At 52.4% G+C, this 23,826-nt stretch overlaps 1 protein-coding gene across 1 annotated transcript; it reads left to right on the top strand.

Annotated features, from left to right (window-relative positions):
- Window positions 1-4,986: 4,986 nt before the first annotated feature.
- Window positions 4,987-18,395, top strand: LOC119096427 (acetylcholinesterase; the record flags this gene model as incomplete). Its single annotated transcript, XM_037219332.1, is given in 2 exon segments — window positions 4,987-5,037; window positions 16,820-18,395. Coding segments are annotated over 2 exon segments (1,592 nt in total), but the record flags the coding sequence as incomplete, so codon positions are not given.
- Between the last annotated feature and the right edge of the window lie 5,431 nt (window positions 18,396-23,826).

The raw sequence follows: 23,826 nt of genomic DNA, 5'->3' as shown, positions 1-23,826 counted from the left end.
GCAATGATTTGTGATAGATTTACCTGCAGGTGACAATTAAGGCTGTTCCAAATTTTGTCGGTGACGGGATTTTGTCGGTCACTTATAACCCTGCGGTTCAGTATCAAAAATGATGGAATAAACTCAGTTATAACTACTGGTAAGGTTTCCAGTGCAAAAGACTGCTCCAGACAACACAACTTCATTATCTAGTTAATATGTTTCTCAATGCATCATCGCTTGATTGCGTCATGCGATGCTTGCTTGACGTATGCATGCCTGCCAAACTGGTCGTGCGAAGTTGCCACAGTGGCGGACTGGATGACTCACCTGTAGTGCTTAAACTTGCCGAGAGGTGTCGGGATAATCGGTGCGTTGTTTGCGAAACCCAAATATTACGTATCGTTATGTGTGCGTGTTTGGTTGGGCCCTTTGTTGCGGTGTGCTTGCATAGTTGCTCACGATTTTGTATCGCTTACTTACAATTACATACTCAGGTATGGCGTTACACTTCATTATTCAATTTACAGTCTTAATTCGGTCATAACTAGCATCACTACCCGAATTCTTGTAAAATATAGCTTAAGACGTCATTCTTGCCCGAAAGTTGTACTGAGCGCATGACGCTGTTTGATAGCCAAACGAAGTCCGTTGATGCTAGAAATCGTGCTGACGTACGCCAGAAACGAATAACTTAATGATAATATTTTGTTTTGGCTTTGAGCACTCCATGGCCTATGAAATAACAATATTGGCGTGATGTTTCTATGGCATCATGCACGCCAGGGTGGCCTTGAAATGGCCTGCGCAAGTTTTCGGGCGTCAAGCTCAGAAACCAGAGGGCTTAAGTTTTCGGAACAGCGTGGCTGTTAACTCCACTGAATGAAATCATTCAGTGTTGAATGATGATTGAATGATGGAATGATGCAGAATGATGATGAAATTGAATGATGTTGAATGATGAAAATGAATTCAGTATTGTTTAATGGAATAATTCAAAGTGGATATCTCAGTTCAAAACCCAATACAAATGCGGAGCACTCCTTCAGGCATCGCTTTGCGTTGAAAATTAAAGCAACCCATGTCCCCTTCACCATTGGATGTCGCGCAACCAGTTTTCCAACGGCCGGTCATTGTTGCTTCGAGAGCCGACCTGCCTGACCTCCCCGTCATCAGCCATACACTAACCCCACGATGCCGGTCCAACTCTGACTCATCAGACTTTGGGCCCGCAAGAGTAAGCTGCGCTTGACGCAACGACGAACGATCATTGTTGTTTATGACCGAGATCAATACATCACCCCACGGTGTCACCCCACGGTATCATCCCACGGTGTCACTCCATGGTATCATCCCACGGTGTTGCCCCACGGTATCACCCCACGGTATCACCCCACGGTATCGCCCCACGGTATCACCCCACGGTCGGGTCACTGGAGACCCACGGTGGGGCGCAACCACGGGCCAGCACGTACCCGATGAACAGAGCATTGCGGGTCCGCATTGCGGGTGCCCCTGGTTCGATCGAGAACAAGGTTTGTATAGGGTCGGCTCTGGTGTAATGACGTGAGCGTTTGTCGGGTGCTCGCCATTTTTTTGTGGACGTTTAGCATACTCTTTTCAAGAAGTTCGGCTGAACGCTTTGTGGGGAAAGCTTTGATCATCGCCTGTGATAAGCATGGCTCGCTGTGAAGGTCCTGATGCCTGCACACCGGCACATAGCAGTTTCACTTTGATCGACAGTTTTTGCCGAAAAGTTATAACAGAGAACGCACGACCTAACGACATGGTGAAGCTGTCCAGTCTCAGTTTATCTTGGCTAGTTCTCAACTAGTTGTCAAGAACGAACCACATGAATTTCGAATGAAACTGAGAACTTGAATGATGATCAATAAATCTGGAGCTCCCGCCGGCAATGACCGCAATTTAATGTTAAGTGTGACCCAGTCTGTTAATTTAGCTCCAGGATCTGGACACGGGGCATTTCTGCTCTGCTCACACAATTTTAATATGTCCAATGTTGTCAGTTTTTCGTAGCCATACATTCTCTGCAACCGAGTTCATGCTTTTGGCAGCTGCAAATGTTTAATAACGAGGCAGCCGTTTTTAGAAACGACAATTAGGTCACTGTCAGTTACAAGGAATACAACAATCGGCTTGGTTGTGGCAGATGATGGTAAAGTTTAAGCCCTTGTCCATTCTTTTTCTATGTTCTGTTTAATTCGGTGCGGTCATCTGTGAATCTGCGCATTTGCATAATGTTTGATTGAATTCAAAGCATGTACACATGCAACTGAAAGTGGCTGTGTAACAATCACCACGCATTCTGCCGTGCTCCAAGCTGCCATAAATTAAACGGAGCCTGGAATGTTCAGTGGGCGTTTAGAAGATAACGACGATAAGATGGCAAATATTTATCAGCCGTCTCCAACAGAATGGTCTTTTCGGGAGAGGCGGCGGAGCCACTGGTGTGCCTTTTGTAGAGGACGAAACTCCTACTGAGCAACAAATGGACGCTGGAGCCGGGTCTTGACAGGCTGGGGATCTCCGCCATGGTTGAAGGCGTGGCGGTGGTCATTTCTGGTACGTTGGCGGACGCTCTGGTTGTGCTCTGCGTAGCTATGCTTGTGTTGGAGGAAGATTCGTAGTCGCTGATCATGCGCGCGACTCACTTGACCAGTGGCAGCAGGCTGATCGCGACGATCGTCCAGCTTGTCAGCAGCATCCTGGCCAAGTAACCTCAGCAGGGATGTTCCGGTGCGAGTGTATATCCCAGAGGGTGTGGTCGTGTTCGTGCTACCCCTGCCGCTCGCGGATGTGTGACACTTGAGCGTGAATGTGTTCAGATCATGTATGCGTCTTCGCTAGCTTATGCATTGTGGCTTGAAGGTATTCTTTAAAACTTACTGTTAGTGGTTAAGATGAGAGGCTCTCTTCGAGGGAAAATTAGGGTGGTTTTGTTCTTAACCCATGTTCATCCAGTGCATAATGCAGATCATGCAGATTTTCGGGACGACAACAAATGGATTTTCTTCCATGTGCTGTAAAATGTAATGTAAATGTAGATTGCACTTCGCACAGATGGCTCTCATAAAAATGTCATTGCTTACGTAACGCAAAGACATTATCGCCAAAATGCTGCATACAGTTCCCTCCTATGCCTGGTAGCTGAGATTACCTGAATTCGGTTAGGAGCCACATCAGCTATCATTATCAGCCCCTAGCGCTGTGGGGATTACATTCGGAGGTAGTACTCGAAACCACCTGCGAAGTATTAAACCATCAGTCTGGTCACGTAGTATGGTATAGTAGTATGGGGTTGGTAATGAAGACCATCGTACTTGAAACGAGGCCTGTGGTATTAAACGTGGTATCGTCGCATTATAACAAACGCCCTCACGGTTTCGTAGTCGTAAAAAATACAGCGCTTGGTAATTGAAGCTGGTCAAATATCCCCCATCTATCCATCTAAACAATTATGAAAACACTGGGAAACGTAATGCAAAATAATGTTTTCAGGGTTCGTCTCACGCGGAAGTGTCGCTGTTGAAAAATGTCGCTTTGGTGATAGTGTACTTGGTTCTTTACACGTTATAGCCTTCGTTTGAGGTGGCAAGATTGGCGGATAGTGTCAAAGAGTAGCGTGTACGTAATTCCTGACGAATTTTATATGTTCAAGGTGCTAGTTCGCTGTCCACTGGTGCATTTCTACTTCATAGTTATGTTGTCATTCCTGAGTGAGATACGGAAGCTGACAGTGTTTTTTCCTTCGCACGGGTTACGACTGGCTAGCCTCTGGGCGAGGGCAAATTTTGAATTCGTGTAGATCAAGCTCCAATGAATGCACATGGCTCCAACTGACATCTGGATTGCCCTAGGGGAAACATGAACTTCAGGACAGGACCTGACAGGACAGGACAGGGCAGAACAGGACAGGACAGGACCTTAGACGGGACGAGACCCTCCGCAGTCGCGAGCGTGGGACTACGCTTTCTTGACCGATAACTTTTGCACCGCCAGACGCCACCACGCGTGCTTCAACTGTAACGGATTTAGTGATAATCTGCTTGATTGACCACTCATCCAGCCAGTTAAGGCAGATGAAAAACAACAATTGTGGCTGGAGACCATTAGAGGCGCTGCGTTTGGCCCTCGCTCGCTGCGGACAACTCCAAATCCGTACGCAGAACTGCGCAGTCTTACGGCAAAAATCCGTCTGCACGGTCTTGAGGGGAAAATGCGTTTCAGTTCAACAATGATAAGCCACCCTTAAATGTGTGCCATGCGAAATGTTCAATGATAATTGCGCCTTGCGTCCATAAAGCCATCGTAAATGGTGCCGACGGGACATCTACATATAACGACGACGCCCAAAACGCCCATCGATTTCAGCACTGGCTCCTGCCCGTAACAAGAAGCAAACACGGTTGCTAGTGCCAACGCGGCGTTTATGCGAGTATGCTGCACGCCGAAACCCGGCAGCAGCGCCGTGTTTGGCGTAGGCTGTGCCGATCCGCCGCCGCCAGCGCCGGCGCCCGCGCCGCCCCTCTGACCCCGCCGGCCACGGTCACGAGGCGACCACGAGTGTCCCCACCGGTCAATTTCGCGAACCTGGCCCGCGAATCGACCGGACGGCGGCCAACCGACCCGAACATCAATTAGCAGCCTATGTTGGCGATCGACCGGCGCTTAGAGAGCGAGTGCGACCGCGCCGACCGGGCACCGGCATCGATTCCCGTCTCCAGCTGGGGTCGCTCCCTATCTGATTGCCATGAATGCGGCATGCCGGCACGCCACCACACAAGGTCAAACTGATCCCCCGCGGCAGGCTGGCGCGCCGCCAGCGGGCGCCGGCCGCGGCCTCTTATCGACGAGTTGCGCGCGACGGCCGCGTGGCGGCGCCAGCGGCGGCGGGCGGCGCGCCGCCGATCGTTAGTGGTGTGGCGGCAGCGCCGGCGGCGAGTGGCGCAGCCGATGGTGGCGCTCGGCCGCGAGCCCGCACGCAGCCCGCAGCTCCGCCGCTCCGCACACACGCCGCAGCCATGGCCGCCTACACGCGTGAGTGCTCCAGCCGCCGCCCAGACTCGGTTCGGGGCCTGGCGCCGGGGGTGATTTCGAACCGACGGCCGGGTCTGGTTCCAGTGCTGACGAGCGGGTTTGCTACGAGGGGTGATCACCAGCCCTGGTGCCGGGTGCCGGCCGAGTATGGTACTGGGAGTGATAGGCGGGCCTGGTACTGGAGGTGACAGGCGGGTCTGGTACGGGAGATGACAGGCAGGTCTGGTAACAAAGGTGACAGGCGGGTCTGGTACCGGAAGTGACAGGCGGGCCTGGTACTGGAGGTGACAGGCGGGTCTAGTACCGAGGGTGACAGGCAGGTCCGGTACAGGAGGTGACAGGCAGGCCTGGTACCGGGGGTGACAGGCGGGTTTGGTACTGCGAGAGACAGGTAGGCCTGGTACCGGAGGTGACAGACGGGTCTGATACCGAAGGTGACAGGTGAGTCTGGTACCAGGGGTAGCAGGCAGGTCTGGTACTGAAGGTGGCAGGTGGATCTGGTACCGGAGATTACAGGCGGGTCTAGTACTGGAGATGACAGGCGCGTCTGGTACCGAAGGTAACAGGCAGGCCTGGTATTGGGGGTGACAGGCGGGTCTGGTACCGAAAGTGACAGGTAGGTGTGGCATCGAAGGTAACAGGCAGATCTGGTACTGGAGGTGACGGGCGGATCTGGTACCGGGGTGACAGGCAGGTCTGGTACTGAAGGTGGCAGCCAGGTCTGGTATTGGAGGTGACAAGCGGGCCTGGTACCGAGGGTGACGGCCAAACCTGGTACCGAAGGTGACAGGCAGATCTGGTACCGAAGGTGACAGGCAGATCTGATACCGAAGGTGATAGGCAGGTCTGGTACTAGAGGTGACGGGCGGCATCGCGCCCGGTCAGCCGACCGTGCATCTCCGGCATAATCTCACGTGCTCTGTGAGTGAGCTTCAGAAGTTTGGTTCGAGAGGGTCCCAGACGCGTGGTCCGGAGGGCGCTTTGGAGGGCTGGACTTTTAGGGGCTCGAGGTGGCGTGGCTCGAAGTGGCTTTGGGGAACGAGTTCGAGAGGATTCCGTGCGCAAGGCGTCGCTCAGCGTCTGACAAAGGCAGACGGCTGATAAATAAAGCTGCTGCTGTATCGGCTTCAGGCCAAGAGGGGCCAGAATGGCACGCATTGTGCAGCCGCAAAAGGGATGAAGAAAGCTTACCTGTCCCAGTTCTCGCTCACCGCTCCACGCGCTGGACTGGACGGCGCCGGGCGTCCGGGTCGCTGCTTCCTCGTCATCCTGGCTGAGAGCAGCAAAAGACATCAGAGCGAGTGCCGCAACGGAGCGTATGCCACGCGCCGTGCAACACCGCGGCCTGAGCTATTGCACCAGTGAGGCCCGCAGTGCGAGCAGTTGTTCCGCCGTGCAGCTCCCGGAAGGCTCGCAGTGGGTCAGCTCTCCAAGCTGACACTGCTGCAGCGCATCACATCGAGCCATAAAACAGTTACTCAATGTGATGTACTGTTCGTTTTTCTTTGTTTGCTGACGGCTGTCGCTGTTGGGATCAAGGCCATCCGCCATGATGGCCAACAAATGCTTTGAGCAGGATGCTGATTATTAAACTTCCTGTACACAGCTCGCCTGTGTCTCGGTTCGGGCGGGCATGCCTGTCATCATCCATTTGGTACTGAGCTTAATGGTGAATAAATTAATCGGCGCATGAACAGCTACCAACTGACGTATTGTCAAACGAACCGCTCATGTCAGCTGCTGCGGTCAAAGTAGAAACTGGGACAGCAGACAGACTTAAACTCATATCGCTTGCAGGTAATGGAACGGTATTGGAAGTTTCCATTATGGAGGTTTCCAGTAAGTTAAGCATGAAAGCTTCATGGGTTACGAGCCCATGCTGCAAAATCGCCTCCTACGTCAATATCTGTGAATTGCATAAACAGCCATTGTATAGCCAACGACCCATGTTCATGGCTTTTCCTATCGTTTCCAGCTCGTATCAAAGATTGCTCGCTGTGAAAAAACTTTCAATCGCACACTCCTGTGAGAGGCCCCACAGGTAAGTGGCGCACCATCGCGGAGCAGTTTTCATGCCATGTTATGACGGAGCAGTAAGCCGAAGGCCCCACTGCACGGAAGCTAATTTCTGCGTTGGTTTGGCGTTCGTTCAGATTGAAAAGCCTTCGCGATCCACAGTTTCCTCCTCGTAGAAATCATGAGGTTCTAAATCTTAATAGATCAAATTATTTCATGGTCGCCAAGAGTTAAGCCCCAAGCTTTTTGAGCGGTTGTGTACATTATGGAAGGAATAGACACAAAAAGCAGTGCGACTCGCTGCCATGCCGCTGAGGCTATGTCATATCCGGGAATGACATCGATGATCGGAAATTGATCTCAAACAAATTATCATGGCCTTCTGAACCAATCTCAACTTGAGATCTAAAGCAACCAGTCGTAATCAAGGGTTAAAGGAACTGAGTTGATGTCGAGTAAGAGAAACTGCTTTTAAAAGTAGCTATCTGTTGTACTATGAAATTGGGCTATACTATCCGTGAATTTTAATTGAAGCACCCGAAAGGCGGCCATAATGTTCGCTGTTTTGGTTGTATTTCGAGCGAGATTTAAGTACTGAATCTTATGAGCTTGAATTTCTAAAATCCATAAGCAGATACAACACGAGATTTATCGGGGTATGATGCCGGGGGCGTGAATCTACATGTTTAAGGGGAGGGGTGAGGTAATGGCCCGACAAGCTAACTTCCCCAAACGTTTGTATCTCAAAGGATTTTGCTCACTTTGATTTGGCTACCAGGAATGCTTAGTTTTTTGTGTTACTTATCAAATAGTTCATCACTTCAACAGCGTAGTGGTCGTGGCCATGAAATGTTAAGCAAAGGAAATGAGTTTAGTGTGATATTTACCGTTCTCCCCACGATTCAAACGTTCCAACAATGAAAGCATTGGATGGTTCAGACCTGCCCTGGGAGGTCAAGTCTGCATTGGTACGTCAGAACTCTCGCAAAATAATGCAAAGCGACTTGTTATCGTGGTCTCGTAATAACGTGCCTAAATATATGTTTTATCGTGTGTTTCATTTAAGAAACAAAAACACTCTGGGGAGTTGACGCGACTTCGATAAGAGCGAGGCAAGAAAACTAGCGTGTTTTGGCTGTTGTGCACTTTTGCGTCGTCTGAAGCGGCGCGCTTTGTCACGCTGATGTAGCTTGGGTCTTTTGGTGCACATCGCCAGTGTACGCAATGGAGTACCTTGGCCACTGAACACGTTTGAGTGTTAATAGCTGCGGTGAATTTTGACTCATACGATTCCGCTTATTTTCTGAGCACAATGGGCAATACGGCATTGAACTTTGGATCCTTCCTATGCCTTGAATATTAGTCACCCACGAATGCATCTCCAAAACAAAAACAAGAACGGTACGGTACGCAAGGAAACGAATCGGGGAATGTATGATTTTTGGAAGCAATTTGGCTGGTCGGAATGATGTCAATAAGGTTAGTTTGCCTGTACTATGTTTTTAAGTGTCATTTAAATGCATGTACTTGGAGTCCGATCTCTTCGACGATAAATTCTGCACATTTTAACACAAATGGTTCCTTCACTAATGTGCTCACCAGTCGGAACTCCCAGGAACACTAGATCGATGGTGCCTCCGAGTACAGCGATACCGGCGAACTGGTCCCCACTCCAGCTGTGTGGGTACCAGGAGCCGATCACTAAGCTTGAAACTCCGCTATTCCACCTTTTGACTACCGTATTCTGTACTATTTATGCAGTCTGATGTGATTACCGCTCACGCCCACCACCGGCTGTAAAATACGACGTCTTGGAATTGAACATGCATGTGGGTGCAAAATGAACTGCAATACGGAACCCGGCGTATTTGAAGTTCTCCACAGCCATTGCACTCCCGCTGGTCCGAGCATAAACGTGGTGACGAAACAGGATCTACGCTGCTGCCGCTGCAGCGAACTGGGTCGCGCCCATGCCCGTGAATTGATCACGCCAATGCTCCTCCACCGGAATCGGGGGCACGTATTCTCAAGGACGCGGGGGAGCGAACTCAGCAACTATGAGGAAATCAATAGCCGCGGCCAGGTGCGGCTCAGGCTGGTTCTGACGCCGCCCTCCAGGCCTGTTTTCATCGCAGGAGTCGCTCGCAGCTGAAGAGCCGTTAGCGCGAGCTCCTGCTGCTGTGGTAGCGGCCTGTAAATGACAAATGTCTCACTAAATATGCTACACTCCAATTTTCGTTCTGAAATGCGTATTTCCTCCTTTGCAAGCGGATTTTTCCACTTGAGTTGGAGATCACCAGATTTATAGTCTTCTAATTTCGCATATTTAGGATAGCTTCGACAAGACATGGAGTCTGATGCTTAAGTGGTTCTGCAGGGTGATTCAAGAGGCCGAGCTCGTTAATGTCATGCTGCCTGCATCCTGAAGTCTCCTTCAAGCAGCTGCACTTGCCGATGAATATGAAGTCGCCGTGGGCTTCAGCGGTGTTTAGCTCAGGATCTGCCTGGAGAAAGCTCGCTATTCTCCGTGCCCTATGGCGATCCAAGTTATCCTGTTCCCATTTTTATACCGCCGTTGTGTACTTTTGGATTAACGTCCGATAGTGATGATAATCTTTGACGGCACTTATGAGATTGACGCAGAAGTATGCAAGTGTTAGCGACCGTCTCATTCTGCAAAACTGAATAAAGTCGGCACCATTGTCACGTCTTTAGTCATTCCTTGCTCATCTCGTGACCACACGCGCAGCCCGCACGACACAACCACTACGTTGATGGCCTCACACACTCAAGCCCCGCGGGCGGCCTCTGCCGGCTGGTATACTGGCAGATCATGGATGGCATCCCCCGCACAGCGGGTTGCCGAGGTGTTGGCAGCTCGGCGCGGCCGGCCTCGCGGCCGCCGACGCCGTCTTGACGCCGCATCCGCCGCGGACTGGCTGTCTGAAAAACCGGATCGGATAGTGTAGCATCCCTGGAGAATGTTCGGTTTTTCTGTCCCCTCTGACTTGGGCATAACTTAACATAACAATAGCTAAGTTATTGTCTCACGGGTATGTGCTAAGTTGCTGCATTTGGCTTGGCTCCACAATGGTGGATTAAATAAATTGTTCCGAAAACACTAAGATTCAAAGGCGACGTGCCGTGAAGTTGCCCGGTCATCAGCGAGGGCTTGGTCTTCATCTGGGTGACCACATGTGTACGATAGTCCCGGATTTAACTTTCCATTCATGCACGTTCGGGTCGCCATGACCGACGTGTTCCACGAACACGTGAGAGACAAGGAAGCCACCCCGATCGGTGTCCATCGCTCCTAATGTAGCAATGCTCTTAATAGTGCGGTCCCGCGAACGACTTCAGGCTACTGCTGACTCACCGGCTGTGGAACAACGCCGGCGGCATGGCATGGCATTTGAAGCCCAATAAGCACATGCCCAGCAACGGTCGCTGCATTTCTAAGATGCACCCAGCACGAGATCAGCGTTATCGTAGTCCGTTATGGATTTGTCTTCCATTCGTATCTGGTTAAATGACAAAATGACAATTGTGTTTCATGAACCGCCCGAGGTACAGCCTCCAAAATTAGATCCACCTCTTACAGTCCTCCCCGCAACAACTCAGAAGGTTGATTTTTGCATACCATGTATATATATATATGTTTTTGCCTACCTACCTAGTTGTTGAGTGCGGTGCATACATACATCTGGTACACACATACACACACACACATATGTATAATTAGATGCATATAAATTCTTCGAATTTGGATATGTAGACTATCGGTTTGAGCACCTGTATGGAGTATGTATGAATATAAAAAACTGAGTCTTAGCAGAGGAATTCACAGTTATCATTGTAAGACGTTGTGCCCTTAGATCTACACCTAAATCATGGTTCATAAGCAAGCTGCAGTCCCCAGAAAGCACGTATGAGCATCGAGCATGAAACGGGACGGAAAAATAACACACATCGTTAGGCAATTGGAAAGTCACCATTACGTCACCTGAAGGAAAGCAAGGTACGCATAGCCCCAGCGCTTGCTGAAGGCCTCCCGCACCTTCAGACCATCGGTGCTCTTTATCAAAGTGCAAGAACATCGATGAAGGTACATGCTGCCTCACCTAATGGCAAGTTCGGATCATTAGGATAATTGGTCGAATTAATCGATTGATAACATTAGTCGCATAAAGAATAGCTAAGTTTTACAGTTCTTGCATAGGTCCTCGCTGAGCAAAAGGGACAGCTAAAACCGATTAAACTTGGCATTGCCGCGGTCATGCGTGAGGAAATAGTAAGCCGAGCAAATTTTGGGCATAACTAGCTATAACATAGGGCTGCAACACAGGAACATAACTTTAACTGCTCAGAAATGAAAGCTTTAAGAAACGCAAGGTACTAAATTGTATAACCTGTTGAGTGCAATTGCGAGAAATATTATTCACATGGATAAGACGAACGTAATAGCCTCATTCCTCGGAGACAAATCAGGAAATTGGACATGGAGGTTTTTGTCTTTTTTTTCTTCGAGAAATTAAGTTATTACTACTGCATTATTCATACTAAAAGTGTTTAGAATCCGCCTACATAGAACTTTCCTTGCAGTATGATATGTATTTGCTACATTGTGAGTTTATGACTGTCACCACGACGGACATAAAGCACAGGTCTATGACTGTGTCGCGTGGTTTGGCAATGTCGCGCATGCATTTCTAATGTATTGATACGCGTTCGGGCGGCCGGTCGAACGTCACGCGCTCGGGTTGGGGTCAGTTTTCCCTCAGTTTAGGTTTAGAAACCGCACATGTCACCCGGTCACCCGTGTGGAGGAATTTCCAGTTCGCTGAAACTATGGTAAAATCATCCGACCATTTTGGAGTCACACTACCATCGTTAATGTGACACCCCTTGCTTTGGAAGCATGCTCCGACGTCGTGACCTGGAACTCTCTGGCAGTCCCCATTAGTTGGAATTTACGTCTTCAGATAGCGCGATTGAATGTGACGTCACGGTGCGTCATCGCCCGGCGTGAGCAGCCTCTCAACCAGATTCATATCAGTACATTGGATGTTCACTGCAGAGGTGGGCGGAACCTCACCGTGCGGCAAAACTTTGACTCACGTCTCAGCGACTATGTTCCGAAGGTTATTCCACATTAACAGCTACCATACTACACAACATTACTGGTTTGCTTTCAAGCGGCCAGCTTAATGGAGTTGTAATACGCTTCGAAGGCGTCCGTGAATGCATTCATGGTTTTGACTGGTTGCAAAGGTTTTTACAACCTCCTTCCTCAAAGCCTTGGACATCAGTGTCCGAGCTGCCGTCTTTTGATGCTTGGAAAATGTGTGCTGTTAATGCATGTTTCCTTTGGAAGCAATAGATAACTGCGTTGGTGCTATTACGAACGCATCCTTATTTTTTTAAAGAAAATTTGTTCATGGAGCAACTTCGGTGGTGTTTATAGGCCGTCGATGCTATTTTATTGATGACGGTGAGCTTACTGCCCTTGCATACCTCCTATCAGAACGCCCAGCTGACGGACATTCCAGTTATATGAAGTCAAGGTGTTGGTAACTGTACGGAAAAGCTGAAGAGATAAAGTGCCGGAATATGTGGCTAGCGGCGCCTAAAAAAACTAATGAAGGTATCTTTTTCACACCTGTATGCCTGTTAAGAAAGGCGCTAGATTGAGGTCAGGCCAGAGGTGACGCACAGAGCCTCTTGGTACCGCGCACAGGCAGAGGTGACGCACAGAGCCTCTTGGTACCGCGCACAGGCAGAGGTGACGCACAGAGCCTCTTGGTACCGCGCACAGGCAGAGGTGACGCACGGGGCCTCTTGGTACCGCGCACAGGCAGAGGTGACGCACGGGGCCTCTTGGTACCGCGCACAGGCAGAGGTGACGCACGGGGCCTCTTGGTACCGCGCACAGGCAGAGGTGACGCACGGGGCCTCTTGGTACCGCGCACAGGCAGAGGTGACGCACGGGGCCTCTTGGTACCGCGCACAGGCAGAGGTGACGCACGGGGCCTCTTGGTACCGTGCACAGGCAGAGGTGATGCACGGGGCCTCTTGGTACCGCGCACAGGCAGAGGTGACGCACGGGGCCTCTTGGTACCGCGCACAGGCAGAGGTGACGCACGGGGCCTCTTGGTACCGTGCACAGGCAGAGGTGACGCACGGGGCCTCTTGGTACCGTGCACAGGCAGAGGTGACGCACGGGGCCTCTTGGTACCGTGCACAGGCAAGTTCTTCATCGCTCGTTTATCGGCCACTTTTGGTGCACCGTTTCACAGCTGGAACATCCGACTGTCACTCCAAATGGGCCCTGGCAACACGCATAGCTGCTGCTCAAAAGGGCTCCGTGCAGCTTTAAATGCTTGTTTTACATGGAACGGGGTAGGGAATTTAAATTTCAAGCATTGATGGACTCAGTGCTCTGCACTGGACACGACCACTTCACCGCCTTGCCTTGATGAAAACCCGAGGAAGAAGGAAGCAGCTGCTGATGGCGAGTGGTTTGATACGGCATTGCTGTGTGATATATGTGATGGTGCGATCGAATCTCCACCAGTCGGCTTAATTTCCGTTTGGATGCGTCAGGCAATGAAGCGGCCCTCCAGCTGGCCCAGCCACCCCTGCCCCGGAGAGAAAAGGACGGTCCAGCCAGCCCTGCCCCGGACAGTGGAACTGGCCCAACCGCCCCTGGACCGGACAGTGTATTGCGGTCCAGCCAGTCCTGCCCCGGACGGTGGAACTGGCCCAACCACCCCTGCACTGGACAGTGTTGTGCGATCCAGCCACCCCTGCCCGCGCTGTAGAACTGGCCCAGCCATCTATGCCCTGGACATTGGCCGTGGCCCAGCGGTCCCTGCACCGGATGGTGTAGGGAGGGCGGGGCTGTCACTGCCCCCGGACAGTGTGGGGTGGCGGGGCAACAGCACAGCTGGGTGTTAACCGGGTCGAGCCGCACCTCAAGGCCGCCAAGTATCGAGCGACAGCGCGTGCCTGCAGCCTGGCCGACCCCTCATGAATACTACAGCGGGGAAGTGTGCCACGCATCGGTCGAGCGCGTGAATATCACCGGCAGGTGGGGGTGGGGTGCGATCTAACGCTCGCGCCCAGCAGCAGCTCACCACACCCGGCCTGACTGACAGAGACCGCCAGGTTTTGGCCATGCTCTGTATGCGGGAACTCAATAGATATGACCCGCCTTCTAAAGTATCCTTGGTCTGCCTCCTGGCGCTCGTTGTCATAAGGATCCTGCTGGCTGGGTCTTCTGTCCCACGGCTGATGGAGGAGAGTCCGTCGTGGTCGACCTGCTCCTACCAGGGCCCCAGGGTCGACCAGCCCGTGCCAGGGCTCCAGGGTCGACCTGGCTCCAGGTTCGACGTGCCCGTGCCAGGGCTCCAGGGTCGACGCTGTGCCAGGGTTCCAGGGTCGACGTGCCCGTGCCAGGGCTCCAGGGTCGACGCTGTGCCAGGGCTCCAGGGTCGACCTGCCCGTGCCGGGGCCAAGACGTCGACCTCGACGCCGTCGCCGGCCACTGTAACTGAAAGTCCGGGTGGTTTCGACGATCGAGCGTGGATTGATCGGGCTGGTCAATGCGGCCTTTCAGTAGCTCATCCACGGCACAGCTCCGTGCGCCGCACGCCGCGACGTCAACAAGCCCGTTCATCCGGCAGGACAATGGCCGCCCCGCGGCCCGGCGGCCACGTGCCGGCGGCGGTGGCCGGTCGCTCCCGGCCTGCGCCGGTCAGCCAGTGACCGCCGCTGGCGGCTACTGCAAACCCGCTCCAAGTGCACACGCTTCGGCCTCTGAGTGGTGCCACTTTGGGTGTGCACGCTCGGTGTGCCCGCTCTGGGTGTATTCGCTCCGGATGTGCTCACTCTGGGTGTATTCCCCCGGGTGTGTCCTCTCCGCGTGATTGTGCTCCGCTCCGCCTGTCGCCACCCGCGGTGTGCTCCGGGTAACCTGTACACATTATCTCCACTGCGTGCTGGGCCTGAAGTACGCAGTGGAGATAGAAAAAATACCTGAATCGGTTTCAGTTTCGTCTTTCCGCCCGATATGGTCCAGCCTTATCACTTTGCGCTGGGTGTATCTGCTCCGTTTGCACTTGTTTGCCTCTCCGTACCAAGCGTATCTGCTTGCCGTATCTGCTCAGGTTAAGAATGCTCCGTGTGTATTTTCCCCGATTACATCTCCTCTGGGCTTATCTGCTCTGGTTGTAGCCGCCAGCTGCCTGCCGTGTCTGCTGCTGGCGCATCAGCCTGCCGGCCGGCCGGGCTGCATCTGGTATCGACACGGGCTGCCCGGCGCCGACGCCGCGTCCCGAGGGAGTCCAGCGACCGGGCCGGACCGGGGCTCCAGGTGGTCCGTCGGCCCGGCCGAACCGGGGCTCCACGTGGCCCGTCGGCCGGCCTAGGTCGGAGCTCCAGGTGGTTCGTCGGCCCGGCCGACCGGGGCTCCAGGTGGCCCGTCGGCCGGCCTGGGTCGAAGCTCCAGGCGGTCCGCCGGCCGGCGCCAGACTGGGGCTCCAGGTGGCCGTCGGCCGGGCCGGGTCGCAGCTCCAGGTGGTTCGCTGGCCGGGACCGGCCTGGGGTTCCAGGGGGTCCACCGGCCGGCCTGGGTCGGAACTCCAGGCGGCCCGCCGACCGGGGCCAGACTGGGGCTCCAGGTGGCCGCCGGCCGGGCCGGGTCGGAGCTCCAGATGGTCTGCCGGCCGGGCCGGGTCGGAGTTCCAGATGGTCTGCCGGCCGGGCCGGGTCGGAGCTCCAGGTGGTCCACCGGCCGGGCCGGAGTTCTGCCGAACCGACCCGCGTCGAATCCCGGACCGAAACAGACGCGTCTTCTTCGTGGAGTGGAGTGCCGCAGAACAAAGCCGAGCGAATGAGCCGAAGAGACGCGTCAAACTCGTTAAACAAATCCTAAACTGTAGAAGCCAGGCTCAGTTGAAGATGTTGGAGGATAGAAACTGGGCTGCTCGCGGACTGTGATGGTTGGGAAGCTTGGAAATGGGTGAATTTATGCCCGGACTAACTGAAAGGTCACGCAATGAAATCGATGGAGGTTATGTGAAACTTGCATTGCCGTTGACACATCTGTGCGTCATTGCCGTTGACACACATCTCATCTTAGATACCTGCCAGAATACAAGTGGAGTGGATGTACACAAGAACTAGCAGATGACGCGCTGCTTCACCATAATGTAGCCAGCCTGGGTAACGAGGACTGCACGGTTTAGGGTTAGGTAAATCCATGGTTGCCCCATAATGAACGGGTAATGGCCGATTGGGTAGGATACGGATTTGGGGAAAATTACGGATATAGGCATGAGTATGGGTGAGGTGTTTGCAGGCCACGGGTAGATACTTCAAGAAACAATACACAATGCAACTGCTTACGCTTTGTGCGCGTTTGATTAGCTCCACCCACACTGCTTTCAAGCTAATAACATAAAAGCGGAGTTTAAACTGTCCCGACACCCTTCCATGATTTAAAACTTAAGAACTGGAAGAATGCAAGCACGTCGGTGATGCTGGCTACAGTTCATAAGCCATGGTTAGCGAGTGGGTACGACCTCAGCCGAGTGGGTAGGGGGTCGATTAAGTACAGGAAGTCTAATGGTGAATACCTCTACTCGGGGATCTCACGGGAAATATTGGCAGATGCTTATTTGCTGCTATTTCGGGTGGTGGCCTGCGCCCGGACTGATGTCCGTCCTTGCCAACGCACACACCGACAGCCGATCATATGTTCCAGGTATGCTCTGGCGCCTCCTGCAACTGGTCCTCCTGCTGTTGACGACGCACGAGCGCCGAACATGCGCGCAGAACGCGGAGAAGCCCCAGCCCCTGGTCGACACGGACGACGTCAACAACAACGACTTCCAGGACAGCGAGCACAGCAACCTGGTGGTGCGCACCGGCAACGGTCTGCTGAAGGGCATCACGCTGACGGCCTCGACGGGTCGGCAGGTGGACGCCTGGCTGGGTGTGCCGTTCGCGCAGCCGCCGTTGGGCTCGCTCCGCTTCCGGCACCCGCAGCCGATGCAGCGGTGGCAGGGCGTGCGCGAGGCGCGCACCCTGCCCAACTCCTGCTGGCAGATCAAGGACGACTTCTTCGGCGACTTCGAGGGTTCGACCATGTGGAACGCGAACACGCCCCTGAGCGAGGACTGTCTGTACCTGAACGTGGTGCGGCCGCGGCCGCGGCCAGTGCGGCCCGCCGCCGTCATGCTCTGGATCTACGGCGGCGCCTTCTACAGCGGCACGTCCACGCTCGACGTGTACGACCCCAAGATCCTGGCGTCCGAGGAGAACGTGATCGTCGTCTCCATCCAGTACCGCGTGGCGTCTCTGGGCTATCTGTTCCTGGACACGCCGGCCGCGCCCGGCAATGCCGGCATGTTCGACCAGTTGATGGCGCTGCAGTGGGTGCACGACAACATCGCGGCGTTCGGCGGCGACCCGGACAGCATCACGTTGTTCGGAGAGTCGGCCGGCTCGGCCAGCGTCAGCATGCACCTGCTGTCACCGCTGTCGCGGCCGCTCTTCAGCAAGGCCATCATGCAGTCTGGCTCGGCCACCAACCCGTGGGCCGTGCTGGAGCGCAAGGAGGCGAAGATCCGCGGCTTGCGACTCGCTGACGCCACCGGCTGCCCCACCAACGACAGTCACTTGGACGACATCCTCGAGTGCCTACGCCGCATCTCGCCACACGAGCTGGTGTACTCCGAGTTCTTCACCACGGGCATCTGCGAGTTCACGTTCGTGCCGGTGGTGGATGGCACGTTCTTGGTCGAGGATCCGCACGTGTCGCTGGCCACCGGCAACTTCAAGCGCACCAGCATCCTGGCCGGCAGTGTCAACGAGGAGGCCAATTTCTTCCTCATATACTACCTGATCGACTACCTGAAGCTGGAGGAGGACGTGGTGCTGACGCGGAGCCAGTTCCTGCACTCGGTGGCCGAGGTTAACCCGTACTTCACCACCACGGCGCGCCAAGCCATCGCCTACGAGTACACCAACTGGGTCAACCCCGAGGACCCCGAGTCCAACCTGGACGCCATCGACAAGATGGTCGGCGACTACCAGTTCACGTGCGGCGTCAACGACTTCACCGAGACGTACGCCAAGGCGGGCAACCCCGTGTTCATGTACTACTTCCGCCAGCGCGCCGCCACTTCGCCCTGGCCCAAGTGGATGGGGGTGCTCCACGGCGACGAAATCGCTTACGTGTTCGGCGAGCCACTCAACCCTACCAAACGCTTCTCCGCTGACGACGCCAAGCTCTCCGTCAAGATGATGCGCTACTGGGCCAACTTCGCCAAGACGGGGTAAGTGTCGAAGGCGCTGGTCCGAGTGTTGTGGTCGGCTGGCCGGCATGCGGTGACGCTCGCCGGCAGACGGGTGCCCTTGAGCGCCCCTTGATTTGAGGTGTCGTTTCTACAGAAGCCTGTAATGCGATGAATCACTTTGAAATTGTCGGAACGATTGAAACTAATCGTTTCATCCAGCGCCGTCGCGGAAAAATCTGCTCTGCTCCCAACACTTCCTGATACCGCCTTTGATGAAGTTCCATCGAACTCATCGAACTTTTAACTCGCTTCGTAGCTTACTGCTAGGTTTAAACGCCCGTAAAGATGAAGAAATGGTCGGGCTGCAGTTTAGGTTATCATAATTTAAGTAATTTTTAGAGAACTTATAAAGCGCGGTAGTAAACGTCTGCAGCACCAGATGGCAGATTGGATTCAACTGGCACCATTGGTGCCCGTTACAGCGAGTAGATGTCACGGACATTGGACGGCCAGCCCACGGTTCTCACAAGCAATCATCGCTGGATCAATGCATAAAGGTTGGATCAATACGAGCACAAGACATGCAACAGTGCAGAGCATTGCGTAACACGCAAAGTAGATCACGCCTACCTCTTCTACAGCAGTATTCATGACCACCGTGAAAGGGTGGTGTGTTCTTTAAAAAAAATGACAGGAAGAAGCAAACAAACATAAACTAAATCAGATATAACTTCGTCAGACAAAGGTGCTGGGAAATGAAATCGTAGCCTGCAAAACGGTGCCTTTCCAAAGTCAATTTTGCAATCGATGGACTTGAGTCAAAGCTGCGAAAGCTTACAGTCTGTCTTTGGACTTTCAGAAATGTTTTGGGTGTGTACGCATTTTCTTTGTGGACAAGTGCGAAACGTGTAAATATTGTTACAACAATAATTATTAAGAATCAGGGGCGTAGTGCCGCAAAATGAGTTGGGCTTAACAATCAGAAATGATGTAATCTTCCCCCAAATATGCCAACAACCATGTTTTTCCCCGGAGATGGCCCGCTTTTTTCCCAAAGTTGAGCAGAGGGGGGGGGGGGGGCTGACGCTTCTTTCCGAACTAATACCTACGAAGCTACACTTCTGTTGCTAGTAATGTGCGAACATTCCGAGTAACAATGGATCAAATAAGTGAAGGTGTGCAAGTGAATGCTTTCTGCTTTTCTGCTTGCGATGCTATTCACTTTCTTCTCTTGCTCGAGGCGTGAACCGCGCGGCGAATGTGATGCTGGTGCATTCCTTTGAACTTAAGAACACGTTGTGGCAGACGTGGCGTGCTATAAGTCAGAGGGATGATGTGCTTAACGTGGTGTACGCACCGCATCCTGTGCGAATAGCGAGGAAAGGAGATTAGGCCTGTCTGAAGGCCTACCGTGGATTCCTCTTTCTGTTGGTTAGTGCCTCCGTCACTTGTTTGGTACCTTTCGTTTTGGTAGATGAATTTCCTTACCGTGGAATGATCCTGCTTGAGTGTGACTTCAACGTGTAAGTTATGGCGGATAAGCAAGCAGAAACAGCACTTTTGTTTCTACGTTGTTCTAAAGCATTGTCACTCAAGGCAAAGCGCCAAAGGTAGCCGTTCTTTGGGATTTGTTGCGGCTATAGAACTTTTGTGGCCATATTGAATCGCTTCATCTAAAAAATAAAGCGGTACGACTGCTCGGCAAGTCAAATCCCGTTACAGAGCGTCAAAAGTCAGCTAGTAGTCGGTTTGGGCTGGCTAGGTGGGTTATCATCCAAACTGAAATGGCATGAGAATTGATATTAACGTTATGCTATTGAATGCTCAAAGAATGACACTCTGTTTCTTTTTCTGGTATTTTTGCTGGAGGACTTTACCGGATGGGTAAACTCATGGTAATCCGAATGGGATGGGTAACGGGCTGGGCCAGGCATAGATTTCGTGAAAAAGACGGGTACGGGTATGGGTCGGGTACGGGTGTGGTTGCAATATTCAGTAAATTGCTGGTAATTACTTATATGATGCACAGTTCTACACCTTGCGTTTATTTGAGTCATAATTAGCTGCATTATCTTTGCTTCCGCGACCTGCAATGCAAAAGGGCAAGTTTGGGTACAAATATGTCCTAAAGTCCTCCATTATTTCGAACTAAAATGGTTGAACAAGTAAAAAAACTTGGGCAACGGGTGGGCACAACTGATAAGCAATAGTTAGATGCCAGGTTTTGGCACAACCCATGGGCAATATGTAAAGAAAATTGTACCCGTAAAGGTTCCTAATTTCAGCTTGCATGTTGCTTTGACGGCTAACCTGCATAACTGGGGTAAATACTTAATACCCTTTCATCTCATTGTCCCTGTGAGGTAAACGTCAGCGCATTGTCGTCACTAATCAAATACAGGAGGGTTCCCGAATGGCTAGCACCAGGTCAAGCAGGGGGCTGTCCTCTTCAGCACAGGAGCATATCAACACAGTGCGAAAGAACGACTCTGCTCCACGAAAGCAGAGCGGATCGCTTCACGAGGCCTTTACGCTTATTTGAGCATAGCAGATCAGCACCCGACTCAAAGGGCATGCCAAATCACATTGTAGTGGGCTCTTCAGCTTCCTTGAAAGGGCGCGGTTTCGCTGCACTCCGGCGTTTTTCTGCCGGGTCAGTCAATGAGTCGCACAGAAAAAAGTTGCATGCATTGATGAGCCAACAAAAATGTATGTGCCATCAAAATGCTTGCAGCGGGTTCATGGATGCTGCACTCCTGCAGGAAGAAAACGGAAAAATGGTGTCGCCTTATGGCGCTGCCAGAACTATTGAATAACAAACTAAAAGTGATGGATAATACATCCACGTGGCTTCAAAATTAGAGATGATTTCCTACCAGAATGGCCTGCCTTATCCCTCCTAAATCACACAATAGCCATATGTCGTTACAATAAAGATTCACTCTCTCGAATTCATTACATGAGGGCCGCCTCCTATTTATTATCCATAGCCGAGATTTGGCTATGGATTATGTCACGTCAAGCTGTTTCATGCTGCATGCCCCGGCATGGCTGCATGCCCGGCGTGGCTGTTTGCCCGGCGTGGCTGTTTGCCCCGGCATGGCTGCATGCCCGGCGTGGCTGTTTGCCCGGCGTGGCTGTTTGCCCCGGCATGGCTGCATGCCCGGCGTGGCTGTTTGCCCGGCGTGGCTGTTTGCCCCGGCATGGCTGCATGCCCGGCGTGGCTGTTTGCCCGGCGTGGCTGTTTGCCCCGGCATGGCTGCATGCCCGGCGTGGCTGCATGCCCCGGCGTGGCTGCATGCCCCGGCGTGGCTGTTTGCCCCGGCATGGCTGCATGCCCGGCGTGGCTGTTTGCCCGGCGTGGCTGTTTGCTCCGGCATGGCTGCATGCCCGGCGTGGCTGTTTGCCCGGCGTGGCTGTTTGCCCCGGCATGGCTGCATGCCCGGCGTGGCTGTTTGCCCCGGCATGGCTGCATGCCCGGCGTGGCTGTTTGCCCCGGCATGGCTGCATGCCCCGGCGTGGCTGCATGCCCGGCGTGGCTGTTTGCCCGGCGTGGCTGTTTGCCCCGGCGTGGCTGCATGCCCGGCGTGGCTGTTTGCCCGGCGTGGCTGTTTGCCCCGGCATGGCTGCATGCCCGGCGTGGCTGCATGCCCCGGCGTGGCTGCATGCCCGGCGTGGCTGTTTGCCCGGCGCGCCTGTTTACAACACTTGATGTGTCCCTTGAGATGCCGCTACTATGACGTCAAACTAGCCCGGCCCGCTCCGCGACTGCACAACGGCCAATACAATAGAAAATCGAGATAAAACGTAAGAACGCCGCAACAACACCATGTGGACAAAATTTCGGCACTTCAATTTCCGGGGAATGACTATTTCCAGAAAAACGTGATATGTTATCAAACGATGAAATTGTGATTTTCGTAAATTTCGGGAATTGCAATTTTTGGGAGAGTTAGTTTCGAAAATGTGGGGGACCTAGCAATTATGATCTAAATATTTAACAACGCCACGTTGTATGCGTCACCCGTCGCAAATGCCCAAAAGCTGTAATTTGTTCAACACGTTGTTGTTAGCTCTGACTTACAGTCCTGGAAGCGGTCTTTGGTATATGATGGATATTTTTGTCATCAGCAACCCTCCTTGATGAGTTATTTTTCTAACCTTCTGAGATTCTCGCATAAACAAATGAGTTCAGCCATGAGTGACTAATCGACGTAATATACTTGCTGCATTGTTGCGTCATAACCTTATTGTGGGGCTGGAGATGAGCATTATACCCAAAGGCTGCAGTGATAAATTTTTGTGAATTGCTTACATGCTTGGCAGATAATTGCTAACTACCTACCACCTTCTTGCAGTGGCACATAGTAAAAAATGTTGGCATGTATACTGGCAAATTAATGTTGTTATTCTCTGCATTGTAAGCCCGTGAAATTGTAAGGCTACTTCGCGATATGGACTCTACCGTTCACCCTGGGATGAAGAGCGGCCTTAAGTCGCAGTAATGGCGGGTAGTCTGCGCTTCGGAAGCTCGAATCAAGCAACGCATTATGGGCACGAATCGCTCTTTTGGACGCAGTGTTGCAGTTACTTCGCAGATAATGCACACACACACACACACACACACACACACACACACACACACACACACACACACACACACACACACACACACACACACACACACACACACACACACACACACACACACACACACACACACACACACACACACACACACACACACACACACACACACACACACACACACACACACCACACACACACACACACACACACACCACACACACACACACACACACACACACACACACACACACACACACACACACACACACACACACACACACACACACACACACACACACACACACACACACACACACACACACACAACACACACACACACACACACACACACACACACACACACACACACACACACACACACACACACACACACACACACACACACACACACACACACACACACACCACACACACACACACACACACACACACACACACACACACACACACACACACACACACACACACACACACACACACACACACACACACACACACACACACACACACACACACACACACACACACACACACACACACACACACACATATATGTATATATATATATATATATATATATATATATATATATATATATATATATATATATATATATATATATATATATATGTCGCACATATCCGAACAAGGCGCATTGTGTTGCTGATATCAAAGGGTACCAACACGATATCAATTCGCATCGGTGATGTGCATGCAAACTTTTTCAAATTTACCAAAAAATCGTTTTCCGTGGAAATGTTTCGGCAATGCTACGAGTGTAGGAAATAACGATTGCCAGAATGGAGTATGGCGATGGGGGCTTAAGTATATATATATATCGCACCGATGCTTTGGATGG

Source organism: Pollicipes pollicipes, unplaced genomic scaffold (assembly GCF_011947565.3).
Source record: "Pollicipes pollicipes isolate AB1234 unplaced genomic scaffold, Ppol_2.1 Scaffold_4295;HRSCAF=5057_pilon_pilon_pilon, whole genome shotgun sequence".
Taxonomy (NCBI): domain Eukaryota; kingdom Metazoa; phylum Arthropoda; class Thecostraca; order Pollicipedomorpha; family Pollicipedidae; genus Pollicipes; species Pollicipes pollicipes.
This window is presented reverse-complemented; position numbering and strand designations above follow the sequence as displayed.